Source organism: Schistocerca piceifrons, chromosome 5 (genome assembly GCF_021461385.2).
Source record: "Schistocerca piceifrons isolate TAMUIC-IGC-003096 chromosome 5, iqSchPice1.1, whole genome shotgun sequence".
Taxonomy (NCBI): domain Eukaryota; kingdom Metazoa; phylum Arthropoda; class Insecta; order Orthoptera; family Acrididae; genus Schistocerca; species Schistocerca piceifrons.
Window position 1 is genome coordinate 626,681,821 of NC_060142.1, and position 23,314 is coordinate 626,705,134.

The 23,314-nt window shown below is 46.4% G+C and overlaps 1 protein-coding gene across 1 annotated transcript in view; it reads left to right on the forward strand.

Annotated features, from left to right (window-relative positions):
- Positions 1 to 23,314, forward strand: part of LOC124798229 (chromosome partition protein Smc-like) — a 64,310-nt gene that overhangs the window by 39,124 nt on the left and 1,872 nt on the right. The window contains exons 4-6 of the mRNA XM_047261543.1: positions 2,255 to 2,355; positions 2,441 to 2,607; positions 19,564 to 19,687. Coding sequence (XP_047117499.1) covers positions 2,255 to 2,355; positions 2,441 to 2,607; positions 19,564 to 19,687 — 392 coding nt within the window. The remainder of the gene's footprint in view (positions 1 to 2,254; positions 2,356 to 2,440; positions 2,608 to 19,563; positions 19,688 to 23,314) is intronic.

Consider the following 23,314-nt stretch of genomic DNA (forward strand, 5'->3'; position numbering starts at 1 on the left):
CCTCACTTTCGTCAGCTTAAGCGGAAGTGCTGGCAGCACCACAATGCCCTCTGCTGCCTGAGCAACACAAATTGGGGTGCAGATCGCTCTACACTGCTGCAGCTCTACAGAGCCCTTCTTCAAGCCCGCCTTGGCTATGGTAGTTTGGTTTACGGTTCGGCAGTGCCCTCAGCATTGTGTTTACTCGACCCAGTGCACCACTATGGTGTTGGCCTAGCGACAGGAACTTCTAGAAAGAGTCCGGTGACCAGTGTCCCGGTGGAGGCTGGAGTCCCTCCATTGAAGGTTAGGCGTGCAAAACTGCTTGCCAGCTACATTGCACATGTCCGTAGTTTTCGTGCGCATCCAAATTACTGTCACCTTTTCCCAACCATGACGGTTCGTCTTCCACATCGGCAGCCCAGGTCAGTGCTTAAGATTGCGGTTCATGTCCGGTCCCTACTGTCGGAACTCGAGTCGTTCCCATTACCATCTCTCCTCGACGTCCATTCACGTACACCTCCTTGGTGTACACTTCTGCCGCAGATTCTTCTAGACCTTTCACATGGCCCTAAGGACCCTGTTAATCCTGCAGCTCCGTTATCACTTCCTCTCAGTTCTCGATGTGTACTGGGGCAGTGAAGTGGTTTAGATTGATGGCTCAATGGCTGACGGTCACGTAGGCTTTGTATATGTTCATGGAGGACATATTGAACGGCACTGCTTGTCAGATGGCTACAGTGTTTTCACTGCAGAGCTGGCGACCATGTCTCGTGCTATTGAGCACATTGACTCGTGCCCTGGCGAGTCATTTCTCCTGTGTACTGACTCCTTGAGCAGCCTACAAGCTGTCAACCAGTGCTACCCTTGCCACCATTTGGTAGCGTCCATTCATTAGTCCATCTATGCCCTGGAATGGTCCCGTCGTTCAGTGGTGTTTCTGTGGACCCCAGGACATGTCGGAATCCCTGGCAATGAACTTGCCGACAGGCTACACAGGAACCACTTCTGGAGATGGGCATCTCCGAAACTGACCTGCGTTCTGTCTTATGCCGCAGGGTTTTTCAGCTTTGGGAGATGGAATGGCCTAACAGTATGCACAACAAACTGCGTGTCATTAAGGAGACTATGAATGTGTGGAAGTCTTCCATGCGGTCCTCTTGTAGGTAATCAGTTGTCCTGTGCCGGCTCCACATTGACCATAGGGAGCTAACGCATGGTTACCTCCTCCATCGTGAGGATCCACCTCGGTGTCGCTGTGGCTCACAAATCACGGTCGTCCACCTCTTGCTGGAGTGCCCACTTTTAGCCGCTCTGCCACGGACTTTTAACTTTTCCAGCACGCTACCTTTGGTGTTGGGCGACAATGCCTCAACAGCAGTTTTAGTTTTTACGTTTTATTCATGAGGGTGGCTTTTGTCATTTGATCTAAGTTTTAGTGTATGTCCTTTGCCCCCCCCCCCCCCCCCTCCCGTGTCCTCCACCCTAGTGCCTTCAGGGTGGAGGTTTCACTGTGTTGCAGAGTGGCTGGCTTCTCCTTTTCATTCTCATCGCCAGCCAGCCATGGTAATCTGCTCTCTTGTTTTGATCCCTTCATGTTTCTTGCATCTCTGTGGGGTTTTTTGTCCATTGTAGTGCTTGTTGCCCTTTTGTCATCCTTGTGGTGTTCTTTCTTCCAGCTGTGTTTTGTATGTCTCGATTATTTTACTCCCACCCTTGTGGAATTATTTTAATCAGAATGAGGACCGATAACCTAGCAGTTTGGCCACTACCCCCCCCCCCCCCCCAACCAACCAGAGCAGTAGCCTGGGTTAGGTAGCCCAGGCAAGCAGCATGATGACTGTTGTGAAAGAAAGCCAGTGATGTTCCATTTAAGAATTTGTTCCCTGGCTAGAAAAGGAGTACAGTATCTCTCAACAGATGTGTGCCATATTGAGTAAATGGTACCTTGGTTTTGAGAGGTGATGAGAAGCTGGCGTAACTTAGTTTAGGTACTTAAGTTCCACTTTTTTCATGGAAATTACGTTCCAGTGGGACATGGCAGTTCAGATTATAGTTGTACTTGCATAAATGTCTTTGCCTAGAAGCATTTCTAGGTAATTTTAGTAACTCCTCAGAATTGTAAAAGTACAGAATACTGGGCAGACAAACTAATTTTGAACTTTTGAGACCACTGTAAAGTGAGACGAGATTAATCCTATTGGTGTACCATACAGTATCTATTCGTGGTAAGATAATGATAAAAATATTTTCGGTTTGATTTCCATATTTTCAGATGAGAAAATCCAGTCTGTGTTGAAAAAGCTTGGTCTCAGTGTATATGATTTGGAAGAGAAATCAAAGGATGCATTGGAGGATCTTGTTGCCTATCAGATGGTGAGTAGATGCGACTTTCTTCTCTTTTAGAGGTTCTGTAGTGTGAAAGAAATAACAGTAGATTAACATTTACTTGTTCCTCCAGAAATACAACCTTAGAGATATCAGTAAAACAACGATGTTGCTTGACAGAGTTGAAAGGATGCAGAAGGAAGCAGAAGAAGCCAGGTCTTCAGCTTGCTTGAAGAGAGAAAAAGAGAGACTAAATTTTATGACAGAGCGCTTGCAAAATGCAACGGAAGAGTTAGAAATGTATGTAATACCATCTTAAATATGACAATGTTGAGTGCTAATTCATTCAGTGAATGTGTATAAACCCCCCCCCCCCCCCCTCCTCTCTCTCTCTCTCTCTCTCTCTCTCTCTCTCTCTCTCTCTCTCTCTCTCTCTCTCTCTCTCTCTCTCTGCTTGCGTGCGTGCATGCGTTTCTCCCTTCCATGCTGCATGTCTGGGGTGTTTATGGAATGTTCTGCTTTGTCTGTCACTGACATAAGGACTGTCTCACCACTGTTTTCTCAATCCCTTTTACTTTTTGTTTCCCTGCTCCTTTTGTTCCTCAGCTTCGGCATTTGAGATTCCTGTTTTTCCTCTTACTGTGTGTGCACTCCTGAAGGCCGGTCCACGTGCCTGACATGTAACGGTTGACTGGGTAACACATACAACTCTGGGTCAACATGTAGAGTTTGCACGTACCTCGTGGTACAAGTCAGGCCCAGGAAGCGGCGATTGCCTGAGCTGAAACCTTCCCAAATTTCCGATTGGTCCCTTGGTCAGGTGTTCGGAAGGTGTGACCTGAGGCATGACCTAAAGCGGGTGTACCCCCTTACGGAGGAGGCACCCATTTCGAAGGAGTGTGCCATTGGAGACGCTGCAATCGTGGGGATTTTCTTGCAATGAGCCAATCATCTTCCCAAGCAGTCTACGAAACATAAACGTAATGAGGCTAACAATTGAAAGACCTTCCCAGCTAGACGACAGTTCCTTGTGGTCTCATGTACTGATAAGTCAGTCCTTTGCCACAGTAAATCCGTTCATTATTCAGAAAGGTGATGATGCAATTGCCGGCTTGCGGAATCCTGCTCCTGATTACAGAATGGCACTTTGCTTTTGGAGACTGCTTCTGATTCTAAAGCACAAAAACTGGTGTGTCTAGGCCCATCGGACTTTGAATTCTTCCCGTGGAATAATTTACACCAGGCTGCTTGACGGTCTGAGGCGGAAATCCAATCTTACTTTTCTGGTCAGGGTGTCATTGCTGTCCATAGAGCGATGAAAAAGGTAGATTCCTCGTTAGTGCCCACCCACACTCTTTCTCACCTTTGATAGAGGGAGGCTTCTGTCAGAGATCAAAGCAGGCTATGAAATTCAAAGTCCAGCCATACATTCCAAACTCAAAGCACTGCTACCAGTGTCATCGTTTCAACCGCACTAGAATGTCTTGTCGACAGATGGCCAAATGTGTGACCTGTCGTAGGGATGTGCATGAGGCTGATTGTCTGCCTCCTCCTCCCTGCTGCATCAACTGCAGTGGTGGCCATGCCTCCTCCTCTCAGGATTGTCCCGTGTTCCTTGATGAGCAGGCTGTCAAAGAGAACCTGGTAAAGCAAAAAGTGCCTTATCCAGTCGTTCGCAAGTTATTGGCTAGTTCCAAACCCTGCGTTCTCCCGTCTGGTGCCTATAGTTATGTTCTTGGTACTCCTCGCTCCATGAAGGACATGGCCACAAAGATGTGACCTCCAATTCAGCTCTGAGGGCATGAAATTGCCCATTGTCAAGGTAGCATTGCACCTGTCCAGCTGTGCAACAAGCTGTCAAACTCTCAACTCAAGGGCAAAGCCACCAGCTACAAAACTGGTAGGCCGGAAAGGACAGTGGTAGTACTCATGTGAAGACGTCCTACATCCCTCCAGCCATACAACACCTGAGTCGCCCTCTAATCAGAAAGGCTAGAAGTCCACTAAAGGCAAATGGTCTTCCCCTTCGTCGACTCGAAGACTCTCTTCGACAATGTTGCCATGTGATTCCTTAACCAGGCCAGCCTGCGTGTCGCCGGTGTGCACCACCAACTGGTTTTTTAGTGTTGGACTATACAGACAGCACAAGCAAGCCAGTGCTTTTGTGGACCCCCTGGAGCAGGATCCTTCTAGGTCTGTGCCCTGTAGCAGTGACTCTACACAGGCTGTACTTGGCAGGCACCAAGGTGACCTACCTACATCTCATAATGACTCTCCTCCAATGGAACATTCGCGGTCTTTGGTCCCACAGAGAATTTACGGCTGCCTTTAGCATCACAGTGTCCCCTTGTACTCTGCCTTCAGCAAACGAAATAGTGCTCTCATGAACACTTTGTGCTTTCACATTTATTCCCGGTTCGTTTTGACCTTCCCTTGAAGGCAGCATTCCCTCTCCTGGGGCGTCATGCTGCTCATATGGGGTGACATTCATAGTCAACCCATCTCCCTGACTACCCATCTTCAAGCTATTGTAGTTTGCTTTTTCTTCATCTGAAGTTCCCCCTCTGTACCATTTATGTCCCTCTGTCATTAGATGTCATCAGGGCAGACTTCCTTCAGCTTATTGGGCAGCTACCTCCCCCATTTCTGCTACTCAGTGGCTTTAATGCGCATCTTCCCCTTTGGGATTCTCCCAGAACCTGTCAGAGGTGCAATCTTGGCTGATCTATTAATCAACTCATCTTCTGCCTTAACACTGGAGCACCCATTTTCCTTTCAGACACCTCGCACGCTATTCCTATTACGACCTATCCCTTTGTATTGCCCAGCTTGCCCATCGTCTTGACGGGTCTGTTCTTTCTGATGCCTACTCGAACGACCATTTCACATGTGCTACCAGTTTGCTGATTCCTACTCCACCTGCCTGCACACCCAAATGGCAGCTTACTAAGGTTGACTGGGAGCTTCACTCCTCCCTGTTTACCTACAAACAAAAAGATTTACCCAGTTGTGATGACCAGGTGGAATATCTCATAAACATTATCCTTATTGCTGGGAACATTCCATTCATCGCACTTCCTTTTTACCATGCTGTGTCCCAGTTCCTTGGTGGAACACCAGAATTCACACCCGGAGACGTGCACTCTGCATTTTTAACAGCCATTCTACGATGGCGAGCCACATTAATTATAAACAGATGCATGCAAAGTGTCATGTTCTTCGGGATAACAAAAAAGCTAGCTGGAATTCATTCACTAGTTTTTTAACAGTTCCACCCCTTCCTCTGTCATGTGGGCCAACCTCAGACGGCTCTCTGGGACAAAGATCCATTCGGCAATTTCCGGCCCGACAGTAGCAGACGGTGTCATCGAGGACCCTATTGCAATCTCTAACACCTGTGGTCGCATTTTGAGGAAGTTCAGAGCTCCTCCCATCATCACCCTGCCTTCCTCCATCAAAAATGACGGGGCGACTCGTGCGATACCCTTCTCTTTTTAGAATTGAGAGTGCCACAATGCCGCCTTTGTTAGGAGGGAGCTAGATCGTGCTCTGTTCATCCTGATCCTCCACCCCAGGGTCAGAGAGTGTCAACATTTAGATGTTGCAGCACCTTTCTCTTGGGGCAAGCCCTTTCTGCTGAACATGTACAACCGCATATGGGCAGAGGGCACATTTCCCGGATTTTAATGTGAAGCCACTGTCATACCCATATCTAACGCCGGTAAGGACAAAAACTACTTTCTAGCTACCGCCCCATCTCTCTCTCACCAGCTTCGTTTGCAAGGTGATGTTATGTATGATTCATGCCTTGCTGGTATTGTGGCTAGAGTCTCGTAATTTACTGATGAATGCACAATATGGATTTAGAGTGCGGAGATGTGCAGTTGACTATCTTGTTGCTTTGTCCACCCATGTCATGAAGGGTTTTCTGCAGAAATCCCAGACAGTGGCCGTGTTTTTAGATTTGGAGAAGGCCTACGACACCTGCTTGAGAACTTGTATCCACTGTACTATTTACACATAGGGCTTCTGTGGCTGCCTCACCTGTTTCCTGAAGGCATTTTTAAATGATAGAGTTTTCAAGGTGCATATGGGTTCTGCCATGTCGGACAGGACATCTTTGTCCAGGAACATGGTGTACCTCAGGGTTCCATCCTGAGCGTTGTTCTCTTTGCTACCGCCATTAACCCTATAATGGCCCGTCTCCCAGTGGGCATCTCCAGCTCCCTTTTTGTTGACAATTTTACCATCTATTGCAGTTCTCTATGGACCTATCTCACTGAGCAGCTTCTTAAGTGGTGTCATGATTGTCTTTACTCCGACAATGGCTTTAGTGTTTCCACTGGCAAAACCATCTGTAAGAATTTCTGGCAGTGCAATTGGTTTATCCCACCATTTTATGTCTTGAGCCTGTTGCCCTTCCATTCACTGACACTACAAAGTTCCTGCACCTCATGCTTGATAGTAAACAATCTTGGTCCTCCCATGTGCCTTACCTGGTGGCCCGCTGTACGCTATTCCTCAATGTCCTAAGTGTCCTCAATGGTACTTCGTAGGGTGCCGATCGAACTACCCTGCTCCGTTCGTTGGCACCAGTCCCTTGTCTGTTGGAAATTATACTATGGCTGCTTTGTGTGTCTGCATTTCCATCCATCTTACGCTGTCCCCCCCCCAGGGGGTCCACAACTCTTTTGTGGATACGTGCGTGGCGAGCACGGGGCCCCGAGCCATTGCAGCCTTCTTTCTCTCCCGGGCTGCATTTCCTTTCCCTTCCCCTCCTTTCCCCTCCATGCTCCTTTCCCCTCGCCCTCTCCTCTCCGTCTATTGGTGTCCTTGTTTATGTTGGCCCCGCTATCCTCTTGGTTCTGTTGGTTTTACACTCCGGCTTTGTTGCGTAATCGTCTCCTCCTTTTGGCATTCCTTGGTCCCCCTCTGGGGTTTGACCTCCATTACAAAATTTCTCCTCCGTAGTGTGAGCCATTTGGGGAAGAGCACCTTACCTAGTGTCTCCGACGTGCGCCCTCCTAGTACATTCCACCTTTTCTTTCACGTCGTTGTTTGATGCTAGGGTGCATAGCCAGCACGGTAGCCAGCCCGTGTGGTGGGGTCGCTATGTACCCTTTTGGTTGAGCCCCCTGAACACACAGGGATCACACTTCTGATACCTGAGCTGTGACCTCCTCATGCATGCCTTGGAGTGGTTGCTCGTCATCCTGGAGCATCGGAACTCCCGGCAATGGCCGCCGTGCCAGACGGCCCTTGCTGTGGCTGGGTGGCGCCCGTGAGGAGAGCCCCTGATCGGAGTGGGTGGTATCAGGGCGGACGCTATGCAGATGAAACGCATACGGGTCCAAAACTCTGGCCGTTCTTCTGCGGCCGTCTCTCTGCGTGGTACTGATTCCTCAAGTGCTGCTTCTCTTGCCCCTCCGGCCTTCCCTTCCATGGCTAACCCCTGGGAAGAGGGTCAGGCCCGTCGTCTAGGGGCAAAACCTTTCCCCCGTTATCTAGTTTGCACCAGGACTGATGGGGATACTTTCACCAGTGTCAAGCCTTTATTCTTTGTGGAACACATTGAAGACAAGTTCGGCGAAGTGGACTCCCTGAGCAAGATGCGGTCGGGTTCGTTGCTGATAAAAACTGCTTCAGCTGCCCAATCTGCGGCCCTTTGTGCCTGTACCCATCTTGGCACAATTCCTGTGTCCATTACCCCTCACCAGTCTCTAAATATGGTACAAGGTGTGATTTTTCACAGGGACCTCATCCTTCAAACTGATGAGGAACTTCGGGACAATCTCGGACGGCGGGGTGTTCACTTTGTTCGGCGTGTTCAGAAGGGTCCTAAAGATAATCGTATTGATACTGGTGCCTTTATCCTGGCCTTTGAAGGGGATACCCTTCCTGAGAAAGTTAAGATTATGGTGTATCGTTGTGATGTGAAGCCGTACATCCCACCTCCTATGAGGTGTTTTAAGTGCTTGCGTTTTGGCCACATGTCTTCTCGCTGTTCTCAGGACCCTCTCTGTGGTGACTGTGGACGTCCACTCCATGAGGGGAGTCCCTGTGTTCCCCCTCCTGTATGTGTAAATTGTCATGGTAGTCATTCTCCACGTTCACCAGATTGCCCAGTATATAAGAAAGAAAAAAAGATACAAGAGTATAAGTCCCTCGATCGTTTAAGCTACACAGAGGCCCGTAAGAAATATGCACGACTGCACCCTGTGTCCATGACATCTAGTTACGCCTTGGTTACATCTTCACCCCTTCCTCCCCCTTCCTTACCCCCATCCCGGACCCCTCTCCTCCCCCCCTCCCCTGCGGCTCCCACACCTTCTCCTCTGGGCGCTGCTCCCCCTCCCCAGCCGGAGAAGTGTCCCACTCCTTCGGCGTCTGCCGGTCAAGGGCACCTCTCCAGAGATGCCCCTTCCCGGCACCTTCCAGGTCAAAGGTCTGCTGCCGCGCGGCGACCGCGAGAGCCGTGGGCTGTGGGCCCGCAGGTCACCCGGTCTCTTTCTGTTCCTGATATTGCTGCAGCTGGCTCCTTTATGCCACACAGCCCTCCTCGTTCTCAGCCTGAAAAGAAGAAGAAACATAAGTCCCGGGACAAAGAGCCTCTGGTGTCACTGGAGGTCCCTTCCCCGACTTCACAACCGGATTCTGACCTGTCGTTCATGGATGTCGCCCCCTCCTTGTCGGTGACGGGTGGGGACCCGGCGGTATGACTGGTTTTAGCGTGTTCCGCCCTCATTTAACCCATCATTCTGTGGTTCTCCAATGGAATTGTAATGGCTACTATCGTCACCTTCCGGAATTGAAATCCCTTCTTTCGTCCTACTCTGCAGCTTGTGTGGTTCTCCAGGAATCTCATTTTACTGATGCTCACTCACCGACCCTCCGTGGGTTCCGTGTTTTCTGTCGAAATCGGGTCGGACCCTTGCGGGCTTCTGGTGGCGTTTGTACGTTGGTCCGTACAGACATTGCTAGCACGTGGATTCCTCTCCAAACTACATTGGAAGCGGTTGCTGTTAGGGTCCACTTAGACCCTGCAGTCACAGTTTGCAATCTTTATCTCCCTCCTGACAGGACACTTACACCTGCTGCCTTAACCACCCTTCTTCAGCAACTTATCCTCCCTTCCTCCTCCTTGGGGATTTTAATGCTCATCATCCTTTGTGGGGCAGTGCTCTTCCATCTCGACGAGGTCTTCTTATAGACCAATTTATTGCAGACCACGACCTGTGCCTTCTTAATGATGGCTCCCCTACTCATTTTAGTGCTGGTCATGGTACCTTTTCTGCCATTGATCTTTCTCTTTCTTCTCCCTCTCTCCTCCCTTCATTACACTGGTCGCCACACGACGACCTTTGTGATAGTGACCATTTCCCGTTGATTATCACGCTCCCTTCCCGCTCCCCGATGGACAGGTTACCTCGTTGGTGTTTCCACCGCGCCGATTGGCCTCTATACACTGCACAGGTCGAGTTTTCTCCCTCTTTGTCGGGTTGTATTGATGACGTCCTACGTGACGTGTCTGACGCGATTGTTCGAACTGCTAACCTTGCTGTCCCGCGCTCATCTGGACGATTTCGTCGCCGGCAAGTCCCGTGGTGGAGTACGGCCATTGCCATTGCCATCCGTGATCGCCGTCGAGCTTTGCAACACTTCAAGAGGCACCCATCCATAGCCAGCCTTACTACCTTTAAACGCCTTCGCGCTAAAGCCCGTTATTTAATCAAACAGAGCAAGCGGATATGTTGGGAACGATTAGTTTCTTCCCTTGGTTCCACTGTCCCTCTGTCACGGGTATGGGCTACAGTTCGCTCTCTCCAAGGTTGCCATCGGCAGTCCACCCTCCCAGGCCTTCACCTCCCAGATGGCATTTGTACGGACCCATTAGTTCTCGCAGAACATCTTGCGACCCATTTTGCAGTGGCATCAGCGTCAGCCTCCTATCCAGCTGCTTTCCTTCACCAAAAACAGCAGGCTGAAGCTCTCACCTTATGTTTCACCACTTGTGAGCCAGAATCTTACAACGAACTTTTTACTGAATGGGAATTTCTTTCTGCTTTATCTTCTTCTCATGATACGGCCCCTGGCCCAGATTCCATTCATAACCAACTGCTTCAACATCTCAGTGCTCCACAACGGCAACATCTTCTTCGGGTGTTTAACCGTATCTGGCTCCAGGGTGACTTCCCTTCTCAGTGGAGGGATAGCATTGTGGTTCCTGTCCTTAAGCCTGGTAAGCACCCCCTATCTGTTGACAGCTATCGGCCAATTAGTTTGACCAACGTTGTTTGTAAGTTACTTGAACGGATGGTAGCCCGTCGGCTCACTTGGGTCCTCGAATCTCGGGATCTATTGTCCCCTTACCAGTGTGGCTTTCGAGAGGGACGATCTCCAATCGATCATTTACTTCGCTTGGAATCCGCAGTTCGGCAGGCTTTTTCCCAGCGCCGCCATTTGGTTGCAGTGTTTTTTGACCTTCGCAAGGCCTATGACACGGCCTGGCGCCATCACATCTTACTAACCCTTCATCAGTGGGGTCTTCGGGGCCCACTCCCGATTTTTATCCGCCAGTTCCTGCTCCATCGGTCATTCAGAGTTCGAGTTGGTACTGCTTTTAGTTCTCCACGGACCCAGGAGATGGGCATCCCACAGGGTTCTGTCTTGAGTGTCCTTCTTTTCCTCATTGCTATCGATGGACTTGTGGCCTCTGTCGGTCCCTTGGTCGCTCCTGCCCTGTATGTGGATGATTTCTGCATTTGGGTTAGTTCCTCCTCGATGGCATGTGCAGAACGGCAGCTCCAGGTGGCTATACGGCGTGCCTCTGCATGGACCCACTCACACGGGTTTCAATTCTCTCCTTTAAAATCGCGGGTGGTCCACTTCTGTCGCCGTACTACGGTCCACACTGATCCAGAGCTCTATCTCGACGCACAACGATTGCCTGTGGTCCCACAGTTTCGTTTCCTGGGTCTTCTTTTCGACAACAAGCTCACTTGGCTGCCCCATATCAGACTCCTGAAGGTAGGATGTTTCCGTAAACTCAATGTCCTTCGCTTCCTTGCCCACTCCTCTTGGGGTGCGGACCGTTCCCTCCTCCTCTGTCTTTATCGTGCTCTCGTTCTGTCTCGTTTGGACTATGGTTGTCAAGTTTATGGTTCAGCTGCTCCTTCCACACTGCACGTGCTGGATCCAGTCCACCATCGTGGTATCCGTTTGGCCACCGGTGCCTTCCCTACTAGCCCTGTTGATAGTCTCCTGGTTGAAGCTGGGATCCCCCCCCTTTCTGGTCGGCAGTCCCAGCTTCTGGTGTCTTATGCCCTCACTATCCGTTCTTCTCCCACTCACCCTTCCTATTCTATCCTGTTCCCAGACCATGGACGTCGCCCACCCGACTCCCGCCCTCGGGCGGGTTTACCGGTTGGACTGCGCCTTGCGTCTCTTTACCGTCATTTTCAGCTTCCTTCTTTGTCCTGTCTTCCTCGCTCCCTCCCCTCCACCCCTCCTTGGTTAGTTCCTCGGCCTCGACTTCGGATGGATCTCCGCCGCGAACCGAAAGATTCCATCCCCCCGGTGGTGTTCCGTACCTTTTTCCGCCAAATTTTATGGGAGTTTCGGGATGCTGTTGTTTTTTACACTGATGGCTCTAAATCTGCTGATCATGCTGGGTATGCCTTCACGTCCTCTGTTGGAACGGAAAATCATCTGCTGCCACCTACATGTGGGGTGTTTACTGCGGAATTGATGGCAATTCCCGGGCCCTTACCTTTATTAAACAATCCCAACACAATCGCGTTCTGTTATGTACGGACTCGATGAGTGGCCTTCTTGCTATTGACCGGTGTTTTTCGCGCCATCCATTGGTCTCTGCCATCCATGACCATCTCGCTGATATTCACCGTGCTGCTTGTTCTATTGACTTCCTTTGGGTCCCTGGCCATGTGGGTATCCCGGGTAATGAGCTCGCTGATCGTTTGGCTGGGGGAGCAGTTACTTACCCCCCGTTTTCCGTAACCCCTCCTGCAGCGGATTTACGGCTTCACATCAAATCCCACTTCGCACAGTCATGGGCCAATTCTTGGGAGGCTACTCCACTGTCTAATAAACTTCGTGCAATTAAGGTGACACCAGGCCCATGGCGTTCTTCCTTTCGCCTCTCCCGAAAGGACTCGACTACACTGTGTCGTCTCCGCATTGGCCATACCAGGCTGACCCATGGTTTTCTTTTGCGTGATGAGCCACCCCCACTTTGTGGTTGTGGAGCCTTCCAGTCAGTGGCCCACATTTTGGTTGAATGCCCCCTTCTTTTAGCTCTGCGTGTTAAGTACAGACTCCCCCACACTTTACCTTTGATGTTGGCTGACGATTCGCGGATGGTCTCTCTGGTTCTCGGTTTCCTCCGGGAGAGTGGTTTTTATTCTCAATTTTAAAGTTTTTAATCTCTCTCTGGTGTTGGGGCAGGGCGTGAGTGTTTGGGTTTCTCCCACTGAAGGCAGTGTTCAGAGATTCCCGATTCACCTCCCTGACTGGAATCCTCTTTTCTTCCCCTTTTATTCTGTTTTTACCCCTTCTTTTTAAGGCTTGGCTAGTCTTTCTATTCCCATACGTACTTTCTGCATTATAGCAGTTGTACCTTTTAAGTCACAAGTGGTCTTGCCTATGCTGCTTCAGCATAGTGTTGGGTTCGTTTCTCTTGCCAACTTCCCTCATTTGTTTTTACCAATGACAACGTGACTGCCCTTTTACATTTTTCCCCTTTTCCGTTTTATTGTTCGGACTATTCTGAGATGTCTCGTTAGCAGAATGGCGTATATTTGAAACAAGGGACTGATGACCTCGCTGTTTGGTCCCTTACACCTCAAACAACCAACCAACCATCTTACGCTGTCTCAACACTGTCCACCATCGTGGCATCTGTTTGGCCACAGGAACCTTTTACACTAGCCCAGTTGAGTGTCTGCTGGAGCTGCGGAACTACCACTGTCCTACTGCCGTGACTTCCTTCTCATCAGGTATGCGTGCTGTTAGTCTGCTATGCATGGCCACCTCTCCTATACCTCCTTCAATGATTCCTTTGATCACCAGTATGGGTCCCATCCCTCTTGTCTGTTACCTCCTGGAGTCTGCTTTCAGCGCTTGATACGGCAGCTCAGCTTCACACTACCTGCAGCTTCCCTGATGGGGGTGAACCCTTCACCACTTGGCTTCATAAGACAGCCCATGTTAAGCTTGGCCTTCATGTGCTTCCTAAGGACACTACTCCAGCCTCGGTCTATTGCATTTATTTTCACAACCTTCGCATGGACCTTTGCAATAGTATTTTTGTATACACTGATGGCTCTCTGACTGACTGTGTGGTCGTGTGTGTGTGTGTGTGTGTGTGTGTGTGTGTGTGTGTGTGTGTGTGTGTATCAGTGCCCTTCAAAGTCTGTGTGCACTGTACACTGCCCACCCCTTAGTGCAGTGGATCCAGGAACACTGTTACTTGCTCACTCTTGGTGGAGCCAGTGTGATGTTTGTGGGTTCCTGGTCATGTCGGCTTGCCGGGAAATGAGGCTGCTGACACTGCTGTCCTCTCAGCCCGCTAGTTCCTATATTCCTTCAGATGATCTGTGTTGCTGTCTGTTAGGTGGTGGTGTCCCTTTGTCATCGCCAATGGTCCACGCTTCACAGGAAAAAGCTTTGGCCTATTAAAAGCTTCTCCCAGGGGCTTGGACGACCTCCTCTCAGCCCTCCCTCCAGGAGAAGGTCATTTTAAGTGGACTGCGTATTGGGCACTGTGTTTTTAGCCATTGTCATTTGATAAGTGGAGCTACCCCCCCAACTTTGTACACATTGCGCCTAAGTTTTAACTGTCCAGTTTTAACAATTACGAATGTTCAGAATTAATCAGTCATCTTTTTCATGGATAATTAATGCCACATTTCAATAACTGATTGGTAAATGTGGTGGAGTCATTGTTGAAAGGTGTATGTTCTTCTTATGTTTATTACAGTCATCCATTGTAAATGAATTAGTTGCATTTCAAAGGGATACATAAATTTGAATATGTGCTCCAAATTATACAAATTCTCATTGTGTACTGATTCTAGTAGTATGTTCTTAGTTGGGGGCCAGCCAAAGAGGTGAGATGTAGAGAGCTTAATTTATGGTCGGGAATTATAGTTTTATAGTGCAGGCTAGGCATCAGTCTAATAAATCTTTTTTGTTCAGAAAGTTTTGAAAATTGTTGCCACTGTTTTACAGTCAACCAAATCTTGAACTTCGCTAAGATGGTAGGTTGTCATGGTTCATATCAACAGTTACATACACTCCACAATTGTAATGACTTTAACTGACAGCTTTAAATAATTGTATCTGTTCAGTAATTAAATATGACATTTATGACTGTGATATTCATTACATTTCTGATTGCTGAGATTTAATAAAAAGTCTGCCTTGTTTATTGTAGATGGTGTGGTGCTGTAGTTTGATTGCAAAATAATTGGCAAGGATCTTCACATCCTCAGCGAGATGGAATTAACCTATTACTGCAACCTGCGTACAGTGCCCACTTTCCTTGAAGCTGCATCAGTTCAAAATTCCATCTTACATTAATGTTGGATATTCTTGTTTTCTGAAAACCGCAATTTCTGGAGATGACTTTGACTGTGACACAAGTGCCACTGCCACACCAACTATAACTCAAATAAGCACTTATTTAGCACTCTCAAAATTTTGACATTGCCAGACATGGCACCGCTACATAGGTATACCACACACCCTGTCTGGGACTGCTGTCTTTTCATTTAGTGCGTCCTTTCCACACCACTGAGCACCGAAGTCACCCGTACAATCATGGACTGAAAACAAACCCAAAATGGATCCCCGACTTTGCTTTGTCAAAACATGTCTCCTTTTAGCAAGGAACACAATCTCTTACCCGTCATGTGAGATATGTTTACTGCGGAACTGATTGCCACGTATTGGGCCCACTGCTTTATTAAATGGTCCTCCCGCACCCAAGTTTCCTTATGTAAGGACTCAATGAGTCGTCTTCAGGCTATCACCTGGTATTTTTCCTGTCATCTGTCCCTGCCATCCACGACCTTCTGGCTGATCTTGACCGAGCTACGTGTTTGGTTGATTTCCTTTGGGTTCTTGGCCCAAAGGGTATCTGGGGTAATGAGCTTGCCAATCGTCAGGCTGAGTGGGTGGTCACTTACCACCATTCTCTGAGGGGCTTCATGTCAAATTCCTGTTCGCCCAGTCATGGGCCGAATCTTGGGGGAAATCTCTCGGCGGAAATCTAAAATCCTCTGCAGTCTTAGACGTTGCACTGAAAATGCCCTTCATGCTTCTTGTCCCAAGTGTTAGCAGATGAGCCTCAAATGATAACATCCTTTCTCGGCTTTTTTGTGAAAGTGGTTTGTCCTCCCAGATTTAAGTACTGAATTTCCTTCCAGAATTGGAGTCGCTTGGTTAGCATTGGTGTTAGTTTGGGAAGCCTTTAGCCTCACCTCTATGCTGTCTAGGTTTGTCCTATTTCTGTATGGTCCCTCATGCCATCCCCCCCCCCCCCCCCTTTTTACCTCCCCAACTGTCTTACTTTGTTCACCAACTACACTTCAGCTAATTCTCTCTTCTGTTCATTTATTTTCCTTTCATTCATTTGGCGTCCTCAACTGCTTTAAATATAAAAAGCCATTAATGTGTCTTCACTCTTAGTTTTTAGGATTTCCTTTTCGATATATTTGACATACACTGCTGAAACTGATTTGTGAGCGTACTTTCAAACTTGCTGTATTGAGTTCTCCTATTCACTGTCCTCTGGAGTCGAGGTTACGAACGTCGTGCTTGTGCGGTGGCATTTGACTTGGAGGTATGCTTGTGATCCTGGTGGTGAAATATTGTCACTGCAAGTATTTGTCCGGTAAGTGAGGAAAGATGGTAGTGTAAAGTTCCTGATCACCAGTCTTTGCACATATGTTCTTGATTAAATTACACTGTGCCACACAATTAAAGAGTTACTTTCTTGAAATACCATATTTGTTTCCCATTGTGATGCAGAAGTTTGAAATTTGGCTTAAAGGTCCCTACAACCTTACTCTGTAATGGTGCAAAAGCCTGGCATCCTGTGACATCACCCTCAGGCTCAGGAACACTTCTGACAGCGAGGCCAGAGTTCAGAAATTCATGTGAGGTGTAAGGTGGGTTATTGATGTCATATTGGCACCAAACTTCACAATTCTACCCAACACCACCTGGACATCTCACATAAGCCATGTCACTGTTATCCACATTCCATTCCCTTGTCTTGATGCCTCTGCTATGGAGTCAAAGTGCCTGTCCCAGAAATCACGCCATTTTCTTAATAGTGGCCAAGGAAAAAAATTGACACATTGTGATTCAGAAGTGGCATAAAGGGCTTCGATGAAATCACCCCTTCCCCTAGGGTGTTGATTGCCACACATTTTGCAGTCTGAAACAATAGTTCACAGGATGACATTCTTGACAGCACAACCTTTGACAGGGTTGACATGCTCCTGGACGATTCAATCTTCTCCAAGGATATTGTGGGCATGCCCACTGAGCATGACTGAACAAAGTGTAATGCAACAGCAAGTTTTGCTCTAGTGTACAGGATGGAATAACAAGGGTCCTTTGAAAACCATTCAACAAAATTTGAATGTGATGCAAAGCAGCAAAGGGTGTTCATACTTTTCCAGCCCTCCCGTCTGTTTCACACCCTCTTGTGGGAGGGATGGGGGAGTGCGTAACATTGAAACATACATGAATAAAACAGCAAAGGTTCCCGCTAAGACTTTGGAGTTCGACAGCAGCATCTGTGCCATCTGCACAACTTTGTTGGGCCTACCTGGTGGTATGTCCCCTGGTTAAGGACTTTAAACTTGGCGGGCCCCTTGGTGCTTTTAATGTATTTGTCTTGTGCCCACACAGTGTCGCCCTCTCCCTTCCCTTCATCAATAAAACCACAAACCCAACACTGCATTGTACAAGCACTCATCAGTCATCGACACAACTCACTCACTCACTCTCGCATACACTCTGCATATGTTGCCAGAGTGCAGGACTACCCTGCCTCGACACACTTGTGAAACATATCAGTGGTGAATACCGACAGCGTAATGTAAACTTCAAGAGGTTGTTCAAGCATACCTTCTTAGTATTGAAGATATAAGGGACCCATGATCTCTGGTGCCTCATTGCGGATTAATAATGTAAGTATTTCTTATTCAGTTTGTTACTGCAATCACTCCTATTTTTGTGAAAACATAGACATCTGCACTGATGTGCACTATTTTCAGTGCAGTGCAGATACAAAACTAACTGGGGGGCAAGAAACCAAATGAAATACTTATTACATAGTTATCTCAACCTGTGTGTCAAAATCTTATGCTTGAGAATGGCTTAGTGCTGGAATTGCAATTGCAAAATAGTTCTACCAGCTGAAAGCAAGATGAAATCCTTTAACAATACAGGGACCTTTTCTGGCTCAATGTTGTGTAATATTATATAAAAATCAACACCTATTTCTTCCAGGCACTGTTTATAATGTATATGTTTTACAGATTTTTTTAATAAATGAAAAGCACCATCTTGCTTTTGTTCCACAGTATTACTTTTATTGTGTTAACCGGTTTTTGTCTTATAAGGCCATCTTCAGACATTTACTGCAAAAGCAGTTAACACAATAAAAGTAATACTGTGGAACAAAAGCAAACTGGTGCTTTTCATTTATTATAATGTTGTTCTACCAAGAACCGATAGAAGATTCTGTTCGAAATTTTTTGTTGATATCCGGTAATGCAGCACACTTTCTAAACAAATTGGAAGTATTTTGAATATTTTTGAACCTGCTTTGGGTTATTAAAAAATTACAAAAAAATAGATGCAATTTTTTTCCAAAATGCTTACTCAAATTGAGATACCATTTAATCCAATGTTATACATTTGAAGGAGACCAAACTTTTACCAGATGTGCATGACAGGAGGAGGAGGAGGAGGAGGAGGAGGAAGGAAGGAAGGAAGGAAGGAAGGAAGGTCTATCAAACCACAAAACGTTTGCGCAGCCTTTTTTCCTTTTCCTATTGCATGCACTGCATACACTGATTTCATATTCACATCATATGAATTACGCACAATGGTTGAAGTCATTTTCGAAGTAATTTATTGCAGAATCTACACAGGACAACTAATTTTGACACTAAACCCTTACTGCTACTTCGTTTTTCAGTTATTTCCAGACAGCCTACACTATCAGATTGTTTACATTTCGCCACTTCCTTTATCAAAGATGATGCCCACATCAACAACAAAAAATCCACTACAAACAAGGTCATTGTTAACACAAAAATTTGGATTGTCAGGAAGTGTGCCATGTGGGAGTTTCTTCCCTGAAGAACTGATACATAGGTTACTTTCAGCAGCTTGCACACTAAAGGGTATGTACTCCCACAATTATCTGTAGCACTTGGGCAACAAACATTCAGTAACACGTGAACAAACTGCTTCAGCAAAACAAAAGTAAATAGTATCAAAGATAGTCATTTACACACACTATGAACCTGTACTGTTACCGACATTTACAATTTATCATACTTATAATTGCTCGAAACAGAAAGTTCAATTCTTTTCAAAATAGTACTGCTTTCTGTAACAGAAATAAGGTGGCGTGCTGGCATACATGACTGTAACATTAAAATTTGGTATATATAGGTCATTCTTCATTTGAAACCCTGTAATGTGTGTATTGATGTAATCAGGAGAGACTATAGAATTTAATAAAGTCATTAAAAAAATTTAGATTTTTCCGCCAATATAAGTACCCTGTATCCTTAAGAAATGCAGTAACTCTGTAATAGCTGCTGGAGACCCAGAGTCGCTTACACAAAGATACTCGAGAGGTGTCTGTGAACGAACTCTGGAAGTTTGTCAGTATAGTTCTACTTCACTTTGTATATCATTAACCAGCTGTTGTTTTCTCCCCAGTTTAAAGATACAAGAATACTTTAGATAATACGGCATCCACTTGGCTGACTCTTCTTTAAATTGTGCATTTTCCACTATGCTGATGAAGCATGATAAAGGCTGTAGTGCAATAATGTAGTAGTGAAAACTTATAAATTGTGAATAGTAAATTCTTTGTTGCATTTTCTTGTTGTTGCTGTGTTGAATATATATTATGTTCCATTAATATAGTACTAATATGCATGAACTTTTCCTTTGTCACTTAAACTCTTGTAAATGCAGCCAAAGAACGAAGGAAGAGCAACATTTAGATATATTGCTTAAAGAAGTGGACAAAAAAAAGACTGAATCAACAGAAATGTCATCTGAAATAGAGAAGTGCAAGAGTGAACTTCATGAACTGCAGGTGAGCTGTTCATCTGCAATATGCTTTTTATTTATTTGTAGCTGTTAAAATATATTATTACAATGAACTTTAGCATATGTATTCTTCTGTGGGTGGAAAAGATTAACATGAAACTTGTTTAGTGTTGTAACGTGACTGACATTAAGGACACAGCTACTGTAGAGTTAGATCATTGAGTATTGATCAGGCTTGCACATAAACTAATACAGTAACCTTACATAATGGATGTAGGACTTAGTGGGACAACAAATGGAGAGGGGGATTTTAAACTTATGAAAACATGTGAAAGGAGAGGATCTGGAGAAAGGATCAGCAGCTCTCAGATTGTTTGCTAGAGAACCTGTTGTCTGTAGCAGACTATAGTCTGTTTGATTATTGCAGCCAAATTCACCTTTCATTCAAATATGTAGTGATTATACTGTGGAGTGATATGAAATAGTATGTATGGAACTGGTAGTGAGGAAGGTGAGAGGAATATTTAGATTGGTTGTGAAGACAATGCAAAACTGCAGTGCATCTGTAAAGAAATCACATAACTCATTAATGTAATTTATTTTGCAATACTATTCGAGAATGTAGAGTCCTAATGAATTAGTCCTGACAGTAGGAGTCAAAGGAATTCAGAGACCTGTTACCAGGAAAGTAATTATATAATGCATACAAAATTTCTTAAATGCTTATAGAGCTTAAACAGGATTCTCTGGAAGGAGGATGTCATTATTCTCTTAAATAAATCAAGCAAACTTGTTTCGAAAAGACCATGCCAAAACCGTTTCTTCTACCAAATCTCTTGTGTAAGGATAACGACAGTAAGGAGGATTACAGTGCCTACTCAGGCATTGTCATTTTTACTGCTCACTTTACATGTGAACACAGTAGTACAATGAGTGAGTGACCAATGTTGGTAGAAGTGCCTGTGCCATGCCTTTTACAGTGATTTGCTGAGTGAAATTTAGTTGTTACATTTGCAGAGCAAAAGTAAATATTACATGTAGAGTATCAGAATATACATGACTTTTGCCCCATTCCTCCTCGTTTCATTGTAACTTGGTAGTTAAAATATATCTAAAACCAAAGAAGATGAGACTTACCAAACAAAAGTGCTGGCCGTTCGATAGACTCACACACACACACACACACACACACACACACACACACACACACACACACACACACACACACACACACACACACACAAAATTCTTCTGTCGCAACCAATGGCTGCTGACGAAGCAGCCATTGCTTGCGAAAGCTAGAATTTTGTGTGTGTTTGTGTTTGTGTTTGTTTGTGTGTCTATCGACCAGCCAGCGCTTTGTTTGGTAAGTCTCATCATCTTTGTTTTTAGATATATTTTTCCTACATGGAATGTTTCCCTCTATTATATTCATAACTTGGTAGTTATCTGCACATTTCTGACATAAACTTCAAAATTGACTAAGAGATATTCTCTTCGTACCTCCGGGATAATCTGTCTTATTGCTGATAGCATTTGTACCAAGTGTCCTCAGTTATTTGTTGGACATATTCCAACCCCTGTCTTTGCTTATGGCTTTTTACTCTCAATAGGTCCCTCTCGTACCATTAAGCCCCCAGGGGCTCAGTATTGATTTGCTGGGTACAAGCTTGGCAACCCCGTGGTTCCTGAGCTGGGGACTGGTAAGCACCACCAATCCCATCACCGTAAGCTCTGGGCATGCTTCAGCAACCACTGCATGGCGTGACAGTGGAACATTGTGTGTCTCAGGGTACAGGGATCTTGGCTTGACCACCTGGATTGCAAGGATGGGATAAACCTCTGCAAAAAACCCTCACTCTCAAGCTGTGCTTGTACTGATGGGATGCATGGCTGTTGAGGTGAAACAGTCATTAGTGGGCAACCTCTGGGGAACCTGCCGCACCTCAGTTGTATAAGGCTTACTCAGGGACGTGGGTCTGTCGGAGTGGACCCCTACTAAACTAGCTGCTCGTGGGACCAAGATGGAACCCTCGAAATCATAATCTTCTCCTCCCAGTGGGAAATAAGTATACTTTTGACTGTAGGAGCAGTACTCGTGGAGTCGTGAATAACAGTATGTTTCTGGTTATAAAGAGGAAGGAGGGGACATTTGAAAGTGTCCCCCTTTTGTATTCATAAGGGTTTGGAAGGCCTTGCTGGAACATTAAAATCTATAAAACAATTGCACAACGGCTCGTTGTTGGTCGAAACTAAGAGGTCATAGCAAGTAGACCTTAAGAAATTGCAGAAACTAGACTACTATATCATTGTTGAGATGCACACCTCTCAACTGCAGTAAGGGCGTTGTCACATCCTGAGATATCATGGACATGGCCATAGCAGAACTGAAGCAAGAACGGGCATCCCAGGGAATAGTCGATGTGGAGTAATGAACGCACTGGAATAATGGAGCAATTGAAAAGATTGCCTCTTTCATTGTCACATTCAATTCTCCTACACCGCCTGAACATCTTACGGTGGGGTTCCTTCGACTTAATGTTCGACCTTACATTTCAAACCCCTATTTGGTGTTGTAAATGCAAGCATTTCGGCTGTACAACCATGAGTTGTGGAGGTGAAGTGATTCGCAGGAACTGCGGAAAAGCAGCTCATGATGCTGGGACTGTCTGTCCGTCTCTGCCAATCTGTATAAACTGCTCTGGGAACCACCCAGTCTGGAGCAGAGACTACCCTCTTTTTTTCTGAAGAATGCAAAATGTAGGAAATAAGTGGCCAAGCAGATCCCCTATGCCGAAGCCAAAAAAGAATATAAGGTGACAAACCCCCCCCCCCCCTGTCCTTGCCACCTCATATTCTTCCATGGCGCAGAAACCTATTCCCAAGAGGGACGCCTAGACACAGATGATGCCTAGTGTGCCTGTAGCCACCACAAGCACCTGTACTTGGATGTGGGATAAGGAGTAAGGACAAAGCAATCCAGGCAAGTGCACCGGGAAAGACCAACAACAGTTCCTCCGTATCTAGAAGGTACATGGAGAGTGCCTCTCAATGCCCTCTTTCCTCCTCATCCTCGAAGGGACAGGGTGCAGGGAAAGGCTCAAGACATTCGGGTCAAAAGCTGTTCAGGGTGCCTTCAGAGATATTTCTTTCCCATCTGACTGGTGAGGAGGATATCATGGAGTTCAGATGTCTTGGACCCAGGCAGCCCCTCCACTCCCCCTCACTCTTAAAGTATTTCACCTCCCCGTTGAAAAGATAGGGGTAAATTAAAACTGCACTGATGACGAGGCTTCCATAATACAGTGTAACTGTAACTCCTAGCACAGGCAGGTCCCTTGTGCTTTTGTTTACAAAAAACACATTTTAAAGATACAGATGTCTCTGTGCAAGGATGACCTGTCAGGGGACAGAGCCAAGGGAGGTGTTAGTGTTTGTCACAGATGTGCACCACTCCTCTGCCCTCTCTTTGGCTACTAACCTGCAAGCTGTTGCAGTTCAAATTCATGTATGTTGAAGGATCACTGTTTGCTCAATGTATTTACGTGTCCAAGGTGCACTAGACTCTGAGGCTCTCACGGATCTTACTGCACAACTCCCACGACCATTCGTCGTCCTGGGAGATTTCAGTGCCCATCATGTCTTGTGGGCACTCTACCAATACTTGCCCTTG